The sequence below is a fragment of the Haliotis asinina genome, chromosome 7 (genome assembly GCF_037392515.1).
Source record: "Haliotis asinina isolate JCU_RB_2024 chromosome 7, JCU_Hal_asi_v2, whole genome shotgun sequence".
Lineage (NCBI taxonomy): Eukaryota > Metazoa > Mollusca > Gastropoda > Lepetellida > Haliotidae > Haliotis > Haliotis asinina.
Genome location: NC_090286.1, coordinates 32,855,208 through 32,867,529, shown reverse-complemented (window position 1 = coordinate 32,867,529; position 12,322 = coordinate 32,855,208). Strand labels below are relative to the sequence as shown.

At 36.3% G+C, this 12,322-nt stretch overlaps 1 protein-coding gene across 1 annotated transcript in view; it reads left to right on the top strand.

Moving 5' to 3' along the window:
* The window catches only part of LOC137292154 (pikachurin-like), a 139,714-nt gene extending 132,931 nt beyond the window's left edge, over positions 1 to 6,783 (top strand). The window contains exons 13-14 of the mRNA XM_067823700.1: positions 4,400 to 4,503; positions 6,351 to 6,783. Coding sequence (XP_067679801.1) covers positions 4,400 to 4,503; positions 6,351 to 6,508 — 262 coding nt within the window. The 3' untranslated portion in view covers positions 6,509 to 6,783. The remainder of the gene's footprint in view (positions 1 to 4,399; positions 4,504 to 6,350) is intronic.
* The last annotated feature ends 5,539 nt before the right edge of the window (positions 6,784 to 12,322 follow it).

The following is a 12,322-nucleotide window of genomic DNA, read 5'->3' as shown; positions in this document are numbered from 1 at the left end:
AATTTGTTTGCAGCTTCCCATGCTTGTCATAGAAGGCGACTAACAGGATAGGATGATCAGGCTCGCTGACTTGTTTGATACATGTCGTCATATCCCAATTCTCTATGCTCATGAAGTTGATCACTGAATTGTTTGGTCCAGACTTGATTATTTACAGACTGCTGCCATATAGCTGGCATATATCTGAACAACAAACCAACCAATCAGTCTTCAGGAGCACATTGTTTCAAATATGGTGAATCGATATCTTTACACCCTTTTTCTCCAACCACAATTTCTAAAACACTTTGCTTTGATTTAGGTTATTTTTTCTTTTGTAAGAAGTCAGTATACCAGTTTACCCAATTATCGGTACAACTGTTTTCTTTCCACAATTCCATTCAAAGGAATGGAAGGTTTTGCCAGAACTTTTGAGGTTGCTTGCACAAACTTGTCTGTTACGTAAAAATATTTCGTACTTTTAGTGTTACCGCATGACTTTCCTTTCCGGAAATAGAACCAAAGAGAATTTAGTTGATTCTTGCATAGGACCAGTGGTCAAGGTTACAGACTTCATTGTCTCTGAGATATTCATGAATGGTTTGGGTTGTCCTGGATGATGGTCTGTAGGAACATTGGTTGGTTGTTTAATGCCGCATTCAGCAATATTCCAGCTATGGCAGTGGTCTGGACCAGACAATCCAGTGATGTGTTGAAACTGGATATGACGACATGTGTTAAGCAAGTCAGTGATTCTGACCACTCGATCATGTTAGTCACCTTCTTACGACAAACATGGGTTACTGATGACCAGTTATAACCTGGATCTTCACGGGTCAACTCTTGGAAAACTGTGCAAGATTAGGCACTGAAATGGAGTTTCAGACAGGTTGTAATTAATACCCGTATTTGCTTGTGGAGGTACACAAAGATCAGTGAGTTTTATAACAAACAAGGGGCAGCTCATGTTACTGTCTTGGGCCTGGGAGTCACTGACACGTTGATGTTTTGAATTCAGAGAGTATCGGTTTCCCATGATAGTGTGTGTGCTCATCATGAACCATGATGCATGCTTGCAACCGTTGAGACACTGACATGCAAGGACGTCTGAGGAAAGCTGTCTAAACCTAATTACCAGGAGAACAGACGGATGTTTTCAGTCTTGATGTAATGCTTGGCTGCTGGATGTGGGCGATCAGATCCCTTTGCATGTCTGGAATGGTTGACAGGGTGACGTTTCAACATGACAACATGGTGTTAAGAACATCGGTATTCAGCAGCCTGGTTCATCTCTATTATGCTAAGTCTGAGCATCTGCTGAAGAATAGGTCACCATGGAAGTTCCACCGACAAGGCCCCAGTTCATATGTTGTTCATGCAAAACCTCACACTCATACGTCATTGCAAATTGTCCATAGTGCTCTCCAGTGACCCAGCACTGAAAGTCATACAACTAACATGATATACCTATATGACTAAAGTTTCAATGCTCATCAGTTTCATTGTTCAGGACCAGGTTCTAGATGCCCATACTTGTGTGTTTGGAGTGAGGTTATACAGACATTACACCTGTCTGTTGGAAATCCATGGACGTTTGATTCAAGTCTTTCAAACTTACATCTGTCTGTTTTTCTGTATTCTGTGACATTTATACATCATTTGTTTATTAATTTCTTTTACAGCACATAGACAAGATCTTACTTTCAAAGCAGCCACTAATCTAAACTGAGACTTGAAATAGGCTCCACACCATTTCATAACATACATGATATAGATCATATTTTTAAACTAGTTGAAAATAATCTTAATAGATTAAACCTGAAAAATATTAAATTGTGTTTTATTAAAGATACGTTATATTCTGCCTAAAACCTTGATGTTAATTAATGTTTACGAGACTCAATATTGTGTATGCTCTAATCCCAATCTTTTCAAGGTTTTTCTTGGGAATGATTATTCTTGAAATAATTGAAGTTGCTAAGGAAATAGTTGTTTAATGTTTCTTGATGCTTGTATGAAAGTTGATTATGAGATTATCAGTCTGCCGTTGTCATTTTTAGAAAGGAGACATTTTTGAGAAATAGTGAGGATTCTTCTGTTTGTATTGCACACTGAGATAAGAGATTTCTTGCCAAAATTAATCTTTTTGACTTAATTAAGTTTTTCTTTGACTTCATTTTATCAAAATTGTGGTGTATTACACATTTTGATTGTATCGATCATACATTGGACAAAAATAGTTAGCTTTATTTGTGAATTTTGAAATTATGAATAATGTTGTATTTATTCATTGACATAGTGGGGCAGTGGGATAGCCTAGTGGTTAAAGCGTTCGCTCGTCACGCCGAAGACCCGAGTTTGATTCCCCAACATGGGTACAATGTGTGAGGCTCATTTTCTGGTGGCCCCTGCCATGGTATCGCTGGAATATGGCTAAAAGTGGAGTAAAACCAAACTCACTCACTCATTGACATAGTGATAAAATATCAGTCATCAAAATACCAAATATACCTAACTTATTTTGTCCAGTATACATTGAGAGACATTGGTAGATAATGTCATTTTTGAATGGTTTCAAGAAATACAAAAATATTGGTTGAAGATGACTGAAATGTCGTCTGAAGGCCTATGAAGTTTTCCTGAAAGCATAGCATTTATATTTTAGTCATTGTGATATTTGATTTTAGAAGTAAACAAGCAGCTTCGTCATTACTACAGTTCATTGCAAGGAGCATACTGCTGACAGTTTCACACTGCCACAAACAATTATTGTATTTTTTTGTTTCCCTTAAGAATATTTTGTCAGATTCTGATTGGTTAATAGCCAAAGCATATGAAACCATGTCATTGTCATTAAACAAAACCTCAAATTCGATCATTTTTATCGTAACTAAGCCATCCCAATGTACTAATGACAAACCTGCTACATATTGAAAACCTAACTTGATACAAAATATTCTATACGTTCACAGAACATCCTAACCAAAACCTATTGCAATGACTGACACGAAAAATAAAGCATTTTTACCTGGGGCTGCGTGTGCCGAAATGTCAGGTAGATAATTTTCTACCCACTGATGATTTACTCTATACATGTGACTTAAATAAGGGTTTCGATACAAATTCCCAGGCTGCACAAGTTTTTCCCATAGGCCTCTCTGGCGCATTTGAGCTCAGCATGTTTCACGAATGAGCCTTGTACCCAGACCTCACTAATGTATTCTGTCGAGCACACACAAAGATTTTCAGGGAACGTTTACCACCGGAACAATTGGGCTAATATTCAGGCAGAACTTCATTACATTATCTCCCTTTATGGCTGTTTATGGTGAAACGTTTAGCTTCTCATTCAGCCGAAGGTTAATGTTGTTGCTTAATGATAAGCTTATTAAGAAGATCTTGAAGGTAATAAATTTTTCACATGGTGTTTTGAAAGGGTGTACAGGACTGTAAGACTGCAACACGCCTGCAATAACACAGCAGGAGACATCAGGAATGGGCTAATAGGTAGGACTGTAAGACCCTTGTAAATTCCGTATTTCCTTCAGCTGTGCCCCAGGAAATGCAGAATTTATAAAGGTCTTACAGTTCCATACACCCTTTCGGAACACTGTGTACCTAGTAGTATTAGCCCATTCCTGATGTCTCCTGCTGTGTTATTGCAGGCGTGTTGCTAAAAGCCGCATAAACTAAACACACTCACTCACTCATACTTGTTCTTAGACGCTCTTATCCTGAAATCAAGGCAGACAGACATTGGAAGCTTTCATTGCACTTTTCCTACTGTTTGCCTAATTATATTGATATATAACCTGAACTGTGACAGTGGGGAGCATGACAATTTGTCTTTACGCACAGAATGACTGTATCACTAGTTCAGTGGAGATCACAGTTAGAATTGATCCTCAGTAACCCATGCTTGTCGTAAGAGGCGACTATGGGGATCAGGTGGTCAGCACTTACTTAATTCACACATGTCATCCTTTCCCATTTGCATACAGTGATGATCATGCTGTTGATCACTGGATTGTCTGGTCCAGACTTGAATATTTACAGACCACTGCCATTTCTGAGTGTGGCATAAAACTGTGAACTCACTGACTTTCCTTCTATAAGGCTTTGATGGACTTCGATGGCATTCAATGGACTACAAACCATTGGGGGCGGTGGGGTAGCCTAGTGGTTAAAGCGTTCGCTCGTCACGCCGAAGACCCGCGTTCGATTCCCCACTTGGGTACAATGTGTGAAGCCCATTTTCTGGTGTCCCCCGCCGTGATATTGCTGGAATATTGCTAAAGGCGGCGTAAAACTAAACTCACTCACTCACTCACAAACCATTGTTACCAGCCACCTGTAATATCCTGGCTTAATCCTGTAGCTCGTCTAAGCCTATGTAACATGTGTATCCATTGCATTGCAGGGACAAGCAAGATGCCTACCTGGAGATCGACAGCACAGAGATTGTTGAAGGGAGTGCCCCTGGCAGCTACACTGTACTTAATACTAACAAAATACTATATATAGGTGAGTTCATGCAGAATGTTTGTAGACAGGTATAAAGAAGCATATGGCTTTGAGTTGACAGTGTAGTTAAATATCTCATAAATGATATTCAGTTGTTGGTTCAGAACTCCAGCAATGACTTCCATTAATTCTGAATTTTAACAATGATGTCAATAGTCCAGTAACTCAACATTAGTTGAGTACCCCAACAACGTTTGTTCAGTAACACAACATTAGTTTAATGTCAACAATATCCTTAGTTCAAAGTCTTGAGAATGACATCATAAGGTCAGTATTTCAGTAACTTTAGTTTGTTGAGCATCACAAGAACAATATTAGTTCAAAATCTCATCAATGACATCATTAGTTCAAAATCTCAACAATGATGTCAGTTCAAAATCTCAATGATATCATTAGTTCAATCCCTTTGACATGGTAAGTTTAAAATCCCAGCAATGATGTCATTAGTTCAAAATCTCAACAATGACATCATTAATTCAATGCCAATTGTTTTAATGCCATTTGAATACATTCTTTTATTAATATCCAGCTATAAATGCTCCTCAATAATGCATAAAATGCATACCATACTTAACCATGTTTTGCATATGGGACTAGTAAGGGTACACCAGTTCAGTTAGTGCATACCTTACTAGTTACTGCATACATTACTATATATGATATCAGTGATGCATCATGCACTGGGCTAGTGATCTTCAAACTAGTGACCTTCTTAGATTCTGCTCCTTATAAGATATATATAGCATGTGGTTCCTGGAACTGTCAAGTCCTGTGATAATGTCGTAGCCTTGGAAGCAGCATGTCGTGTGTTTGTCGTCCTGGAGGTCGGCTGCGGTATGCATCAAGACATGATGACAAGAATGGCCATAAGACTGAAGTGACATGTCATTGAACTCTCCTAGCATAATGGACATCTACAACATGCTAAGATTAACATCAGGAATACAGCCTAAGTCCTTTCCCCTTGAGGATAACCACACATCAGTTGTCGCCAGTTGTGCTGTACATGTTCCATTCACAACCTCTGTGATGGTCTCGTAAAATTTTTCATCTTAGGTTCCTCCTGATCTTGGTTGTGGTGTGGTGAAATCTGCCCATCTTAAATCTGGGAATTTGAAAGTTAAGGGTTAGATTAGGATTGGAATTTTCCAGTGTATTTATGTCAGTAGGATTGTGGTTTAGAATAAGTACTCAACAACATAATAATATCAAATTATCAACTTGTAGATTCAGGTTGATGTAAGACCCCAGTAATAGAATATTATCATCACCTTGTAACGTCTCCAGCATAAAGGTAATAGTTCTTTCAAACTACCTGTGTGGATTCGTCTTACAAAAGGTCCTTTTTTAATTCACTTTTACTTCACAAATAAAATCAGCTGTTTGTTTTTATGTGATACTGAGGTCAGAGCTTGTATTTGTGAAGTTGAATGCTATGTCATGTCTTGGGTGTACGAATCATGTACAAGTTAATGTATGCAGTAACCCAGTCTTAATGTGAACTTTCAGAATGCAGTGTAGAAATTAGTTCTCTTTGTATAACAGGGTGGTGAAGTATCATAGAGTTTGAAGTATTTGCATATCATGGCCCGGGTTTGATTCCCCATGTGACCACAAGATTCCTAAAAGTGGACCTCACTCACTCACTCACTCACTCACTCACTCACTCACTCACTCACTCACTCACTCACTCACTCACTCACTCACTCACTCACTCACTCACTCACTCACTCACTCACTCACTCACTCACTCACTCACTCACTCACTCACTGTGTTTAAAACATGAAAAGGAAGAATTTTGTCATCCTGGCTGATATGTGGTTAACACCTTGCTTCTGTTTTCCAGGCGGTATGCCAGACGTTGCCCAGAATTCCCTGGGAAAATTCAGCTCAGGCTATGTTGGATGTATGAAAGATGTTATCCTGGCAACTGACTTTAATATAAAGATGATGAACCATGCACAAAGTGGACGCAACATATATCACTGTGTGTCCGGTGTCTGAGACAAATCCAAGCTGTCAACCCTGCTTCCAGAATGAACTGTACTGGTCAACAAGGCGTGGGTGATACCAAATTCATATTTGGGGTGTGATGGATAGACGTCATGTGATTTGAAGAATGGATATTCAAAGAGAAGATTATGTAAAATGAGAGTTGTGCATTTGTGGGATGGATTATGTCATCTGTTCCACAGACAAATCAGTCTAAATTGTTGGTGATCAATCATGTCCTTTTCAGGATACACAAATATGCTTTGGAAATATATACGTGATTTATACAGTGACTTTTGTTCTTTCATGATAGGATTTCTATAGAAAATGTGGCAAGTAATTTCACAAATATAGACATTCGTAACTTATGACCTTTTGTGTCAAATATACTTATTCCATATTCAAGATATTTGGTGCCCTGTTTCTCTTTGTCCCAACTGTCATTTTCATACTTCTGCAGGAAATGAGAAACCATAGAGTAAATGCCCATTCTAAGTTTCAGTTAGTTCACTGAATCCCACCAGTATGGGCAACAACAAACGTCATCGTTCATGCATTGGAAACTTAAACACATTGTATTATCATCTGGATTTCAAATAAATTATGTTGAAGGTCACTTCCTTTTGAGGCATAGTGTCTATTAAAATGGAAAATGTTTAAACTGGGAAAGAATTGACAAGGGATATAATTATTTTGAATATTGTTATTGCTGTCGACACCTTAAATGTCATGTTCATGAAAAATTAGTTGAAAAATCATAATATAAGTGGTTCAGGACAGCATATATTTTGAGACATCTGAGGCATTATTAGCCTGCTTTCTTTACATAGAGGCTGTTTAGACAACAGAGAGGCCATTAGAGAAAAAACCAAAGAGTTTATCCTTGTGCAACATTTGTGTTCAGAAGACTTGTCAGAATGGATTGGATAGAATAGAATGCCGTTAAGTTATAATTTATCCTCTTTTTTAGAACTTGAGGTTAACATTACCAAATTTTACAGGCTTTTCCTAAGACTAAGAATTAACATGACTAAATAGCTTTTTAAATTTTAATCTTTTTTTGTGTTATATTTTATTCTTCTACATTAGGGTATAAGGGAACTGTTTTTACTTTCATTCGCATTATGGATGACCTCATGTGAACAATTCTATTGTAATTAACAGATTAAAATGGACAGAATTTTTTCTTTCATAATTTAGTTTCAGAAATATAGATCTCATCTAGGTCAGGATATAAAGTGATATTGCAGATAATGCCACAAGGCAAGACCTCACTGATTGGTCATTTGCAGACAAGATCCTGGTATCCCATCATGCACTGCTGTCAAGATATCCCATCATGCATGGCATCAGCCATGTCCGTTATATTGCTTCTGCACTTGTATACAATTATCATTTGTAAACACATACAACACTTACACTTTGGTAAGTTATTAAAAAATGTTTTCAGGTCGAAAACTTTATTAGATTTAGATTTACATATTACTCCTCATGGTAAAGTGAGATGGGAGCTATGAATGAAATATTTACAGAACAGTCAATGTTGCTTAGTCTTTGAAATGTCAATTTTCTTTTCCAAGAAGTAGTCTTCAACCATTAATTGAATGGCTCATGTAACAGTAGATAAATTTGTCTTTAATATAGGACAAATCTTATGGATAACAACGCTTGAATTTATTTCTCATTATGTTTCTGGGCTTGTACTAGCTGAGCATGAGCTGAGGATGGGGCTAACAAGCTCCGAAATGCTGTGAGAAATACATTCAAGATGTTGTTATCCATTATATTTGTCCTGTGTTACTACACCAGCTTCTAAATGCCTTTGAAGGATCAAATTTGTCTTTGATGCTTTCATTAATATCCTTTTGTTACAAGAGCAAAATTTGATGTGAAGATATGGTCAGATCTCATCTTAGTATTATTGAAAGTAGAATATGCATAATGTGACATTTTACATCAGATAATAGGAAATTAGATATTAAACATACTCCTCAGACGTTTTCGAATATTCCTTGATTAAAGGTAAAACTTTGCTCACTTTGAAATGATTACCATTATGAGAAATTGTGATTAAGATAGACTAGAACTTTTGTAAGAATTTCTCATGGTGCTCATAAAATGACAGACATGTAGAGATGTTTACCTCCTTTCTGGAAGGAATATGTTCTTAATATCCATCCTATCCTTTTATTAATGATACATTGTGCTATTTGTTTCAAGAACACCAATTCTTTGATGAATTCTGATTGCAACCACCTGCATAATATGGTAGTGCATTCTGTTATTTTAGGAATCATACAGGATTCAAATAGAAATCACCCAAACTTGTTTGTTTTGAATATAAGAGTCACCACAGTTCTCTCAAATTCGTGTCATGGTTTTCATTTCAGAGTCTTTAGTCTTTTCCAAAATAGCTGTATGAAGAAGATTTGTCAGTTTTAATAAGTGTTGACAAGTAACAGGGAGTCATTTTTTATGCATGAACCGCTTCTGAATCACCCAATTTAAATCTAAGTCATAAATCAGTTAGTTTTTAATCTGATAGTTTTATTGTATACAATTAAAGCAATATGTGAAGAAAAATGATGCTTAAATTTTGCAGTTTTTCAAGAAATTGTACATATTCCTCTTTGATAATATTTCATATGGAATCATTAAAATTCATTTCCACTCAAGCAAATATGGATTCTTCTCAGTCTAATTCATGTAGCATGCGAATCATTTGTGGAAATGAGCTTTTTTGTATCTTGCAAAGTTGGGAAGTTCCTTTCACATGTTGACAGATTTATCTATTTTGCAGTTACAGAAATTATAATGTGGACCCCTTGGGGAATTGTCAATAGCTTTAGGGAGCTGAATTTCTTTGCAGAAAGTCATTTTGAAATTCTTCTATGTGCGCTCTGTCACCTACTCAGTTTTGATTACAACGAAATTGATGCATGGTTTGCAAGATGGATCATGAATTGTCATAAGGCGTTTTGTTTGATATAATTCTTGCCATTGTGAACGTGTGTGTTGGGAACTATTCAGGCCTTTGTGAGACATCGATGGACCTGATCCAGCTCTGATTCTGTTGTCTGTCTCCTAGGGCTTGTCACTGGATGGTGTGAAACCACGGCAGATTTTGTATTTGCCTTTCAGTGATATACAGTTATGCATCACTTCTTTGAGGGCTTGTGTTGTCACTTATAAATTCAGCTGACCTGAAACGATAGTCCCTCTTTCAAATCAAAATGATAGATTAAACAATTTTAATTTTCATGTTGTCAGTATTGATCAAAGTGAGCAAATCTAGCATGTCTTTTGCAGGATCTGATGACGTTTTGGCAGATGTTCCAAAGGAACAGATGTATCACTCAACTTGTATCTTCTCAATATCAGCTGACTCCAAATTTTAAGGCAGATTTCAATAAGAGGGCAATGGTTTTATTGTATTTGATTTCCTGTCTATTAACCAATGTATATTTGTTTGAGTAAACATTGGTGCTTTGAATTATGTTTCAATAAAGTGTATTTCTAGACCATGACTTAATCATGACAGCCATATTTCAACATCATCATATACTGGGCTGTTGAAGGACAATATTATTCCATAAATGGTACAGCATGTTCATTGGTATCTCATTAAATGAAGTGGTTTCATATATTTTGCATTTTTCATCCAATGGCAATGTGAGCATGTCTTCACGCATCTGAGACATGACTGAGTAATCAAAATGCTATCTTACTGTGTGCCAAATTTAACACCCAACTTTTCAAACTACACATTAGACAAGTCTATCGATCAGTACACAGCATTTGCAATGACTGTCCATGTATGAAATGTTCATTTAGCATTTGACTACCTTTGAACTGAACCTGTGTTAAATAATAGATTAAACATATTATTTGTTTTACCATGAAGTCAGTTCTGGTTTCTGTTAGATGATGCCATTTTAGCTTTAGTAAGGGAATATTTCATTGTTCATTTTGAAAGACCAGATTTCTGAGTCCAATCCCGCGATGGAAGAGGGATCTCGATACGTACCTCATATGAACAGTATTTCTAGCCAGTACTAGAAACAACCAATTTCAGTTAAATCTGTTTGTTTGCTCTAATATGATACCTCCCTCTGTGAAGAGTTTACAAATTGTACAAAAATATATTAAATAAACCATCTAATCTGCCAAAGAGAGATGCCTGGCTTGTGAAAATTAGCCAAGCAGAAAAAACATAGGGAACGGTGTATCTTATTTCTGTATCTTGACAAATAATCATAAACAAGTTCTAAAATGAATTTGGTGTAGATATTTTGAACACTCTCTCATTTCTGAAAGTAGTGGTACTTCGCCCTCAGGGTTGTAAATTCAAATGGTGTTTATGAAATGCATGTCAATTCTTTTATGATCAAAATGCCCAATTGAAAGTGATAAAATATGATTGGAACTGCTTTTGAAAGCTAACACCTGAGTGTCAGAAGAACCCACACCTTTACTGATATTAGATGGTCAGATGGTTGTCTCCTGTGATGGCATAAGGAGGGTTTGTCCTTCAGACAGAGACATGTCATATTAGAATAGCAAGATTTGGTGAGATTGTGGAAACAATAGCATACTGTAGGCTTTCATGTTAGTCCCTGTAGAACCATGTAGTTCCAATCATGTACATTTATGATTATTAACAAACCTAACGATGCCAATTAATTTTGTAATTGTGATTGAAATTGTTGCAGTAAAATAATATGCATTTAATGATATTTCAAATTTAGATTATGAAAGTGCCCAAGGGCACAATCTTGCCTTCTATGTTAGAAGTGTCTGTTTGCAGTTGCTGAAGCATTTCTTGTTACTGTTAAACCTGTTAGTATTTAAACCTCATTGAAATCATGCCTTCTTTCACCTAGTGACTTAAATAAATCTAGCCAGTAATGTAAATCATGATTATTTTACATTAAAAACTTTACATTTAATAAACAAATAATGTTATTAGTCAAAATCGTGTAATATGAAAATTCATTCATGTACAGAAAAATATTTTTAAAATATTTTTTTGACAGATACGTTCTCATTTGATCAGAAGTTCATAATTCCTTTGCTTTGATATTTTACCTTGATGTAATGAGTAACAGAATCCTGTGTTTTTCTTAGTAACTTAATGTCTTGGAAGAGACCCGATATAAGCCTTTAGTGCTTTTCAGGACACACAGACATTGAGTGTTGTTGGCTCAAAGTGAGGTATTCAAGCTTTAACAAATAAAAGGAAATGATACCTGTGTAATGATAGATTGAAATCATACTAATGCCTATGTTCTACCCTGGTACTTTGTACATCTTGACTTTCAGTATTTGTACAAAGCCTAAAGCTGCAGCTTAACTGTAGAACTAGCACCAAGGCATTGGTCCTGACATGATAACATGTTGCATCCCTAGATATTGAATAAACAGGTGTATTTATTGTATATTTCTCCAATATTTCATTGTGCTTGTCCGTTCTGAAATCAGCTTGTGTGTATGTGATACTCTTTTTGTACAGTGGTCATTTTGCTAGAGAATTGTTATATTTTGATGTTTTTTATTTTGTCCATTGTTACACCAGTGGATCTGTTGATTTGTGCATAATACCTGTAAAATATGGTTGTAGCTGATTAAATACAGACATCTTGTCATCTTGTGCTGAAACTCGCCCATAACCATGATAATATCGTTTGTTAGAACATAGAAGTAATGGAAATATTTGAACTAATGACTTTCTTGCAGGGGATTAGTACAGAGTGATTATGCCCTATGAACCTTCCTTCCTAGAAATCATTTTATTCTCATTACACTGAAATTGGTGATAGAATTAGT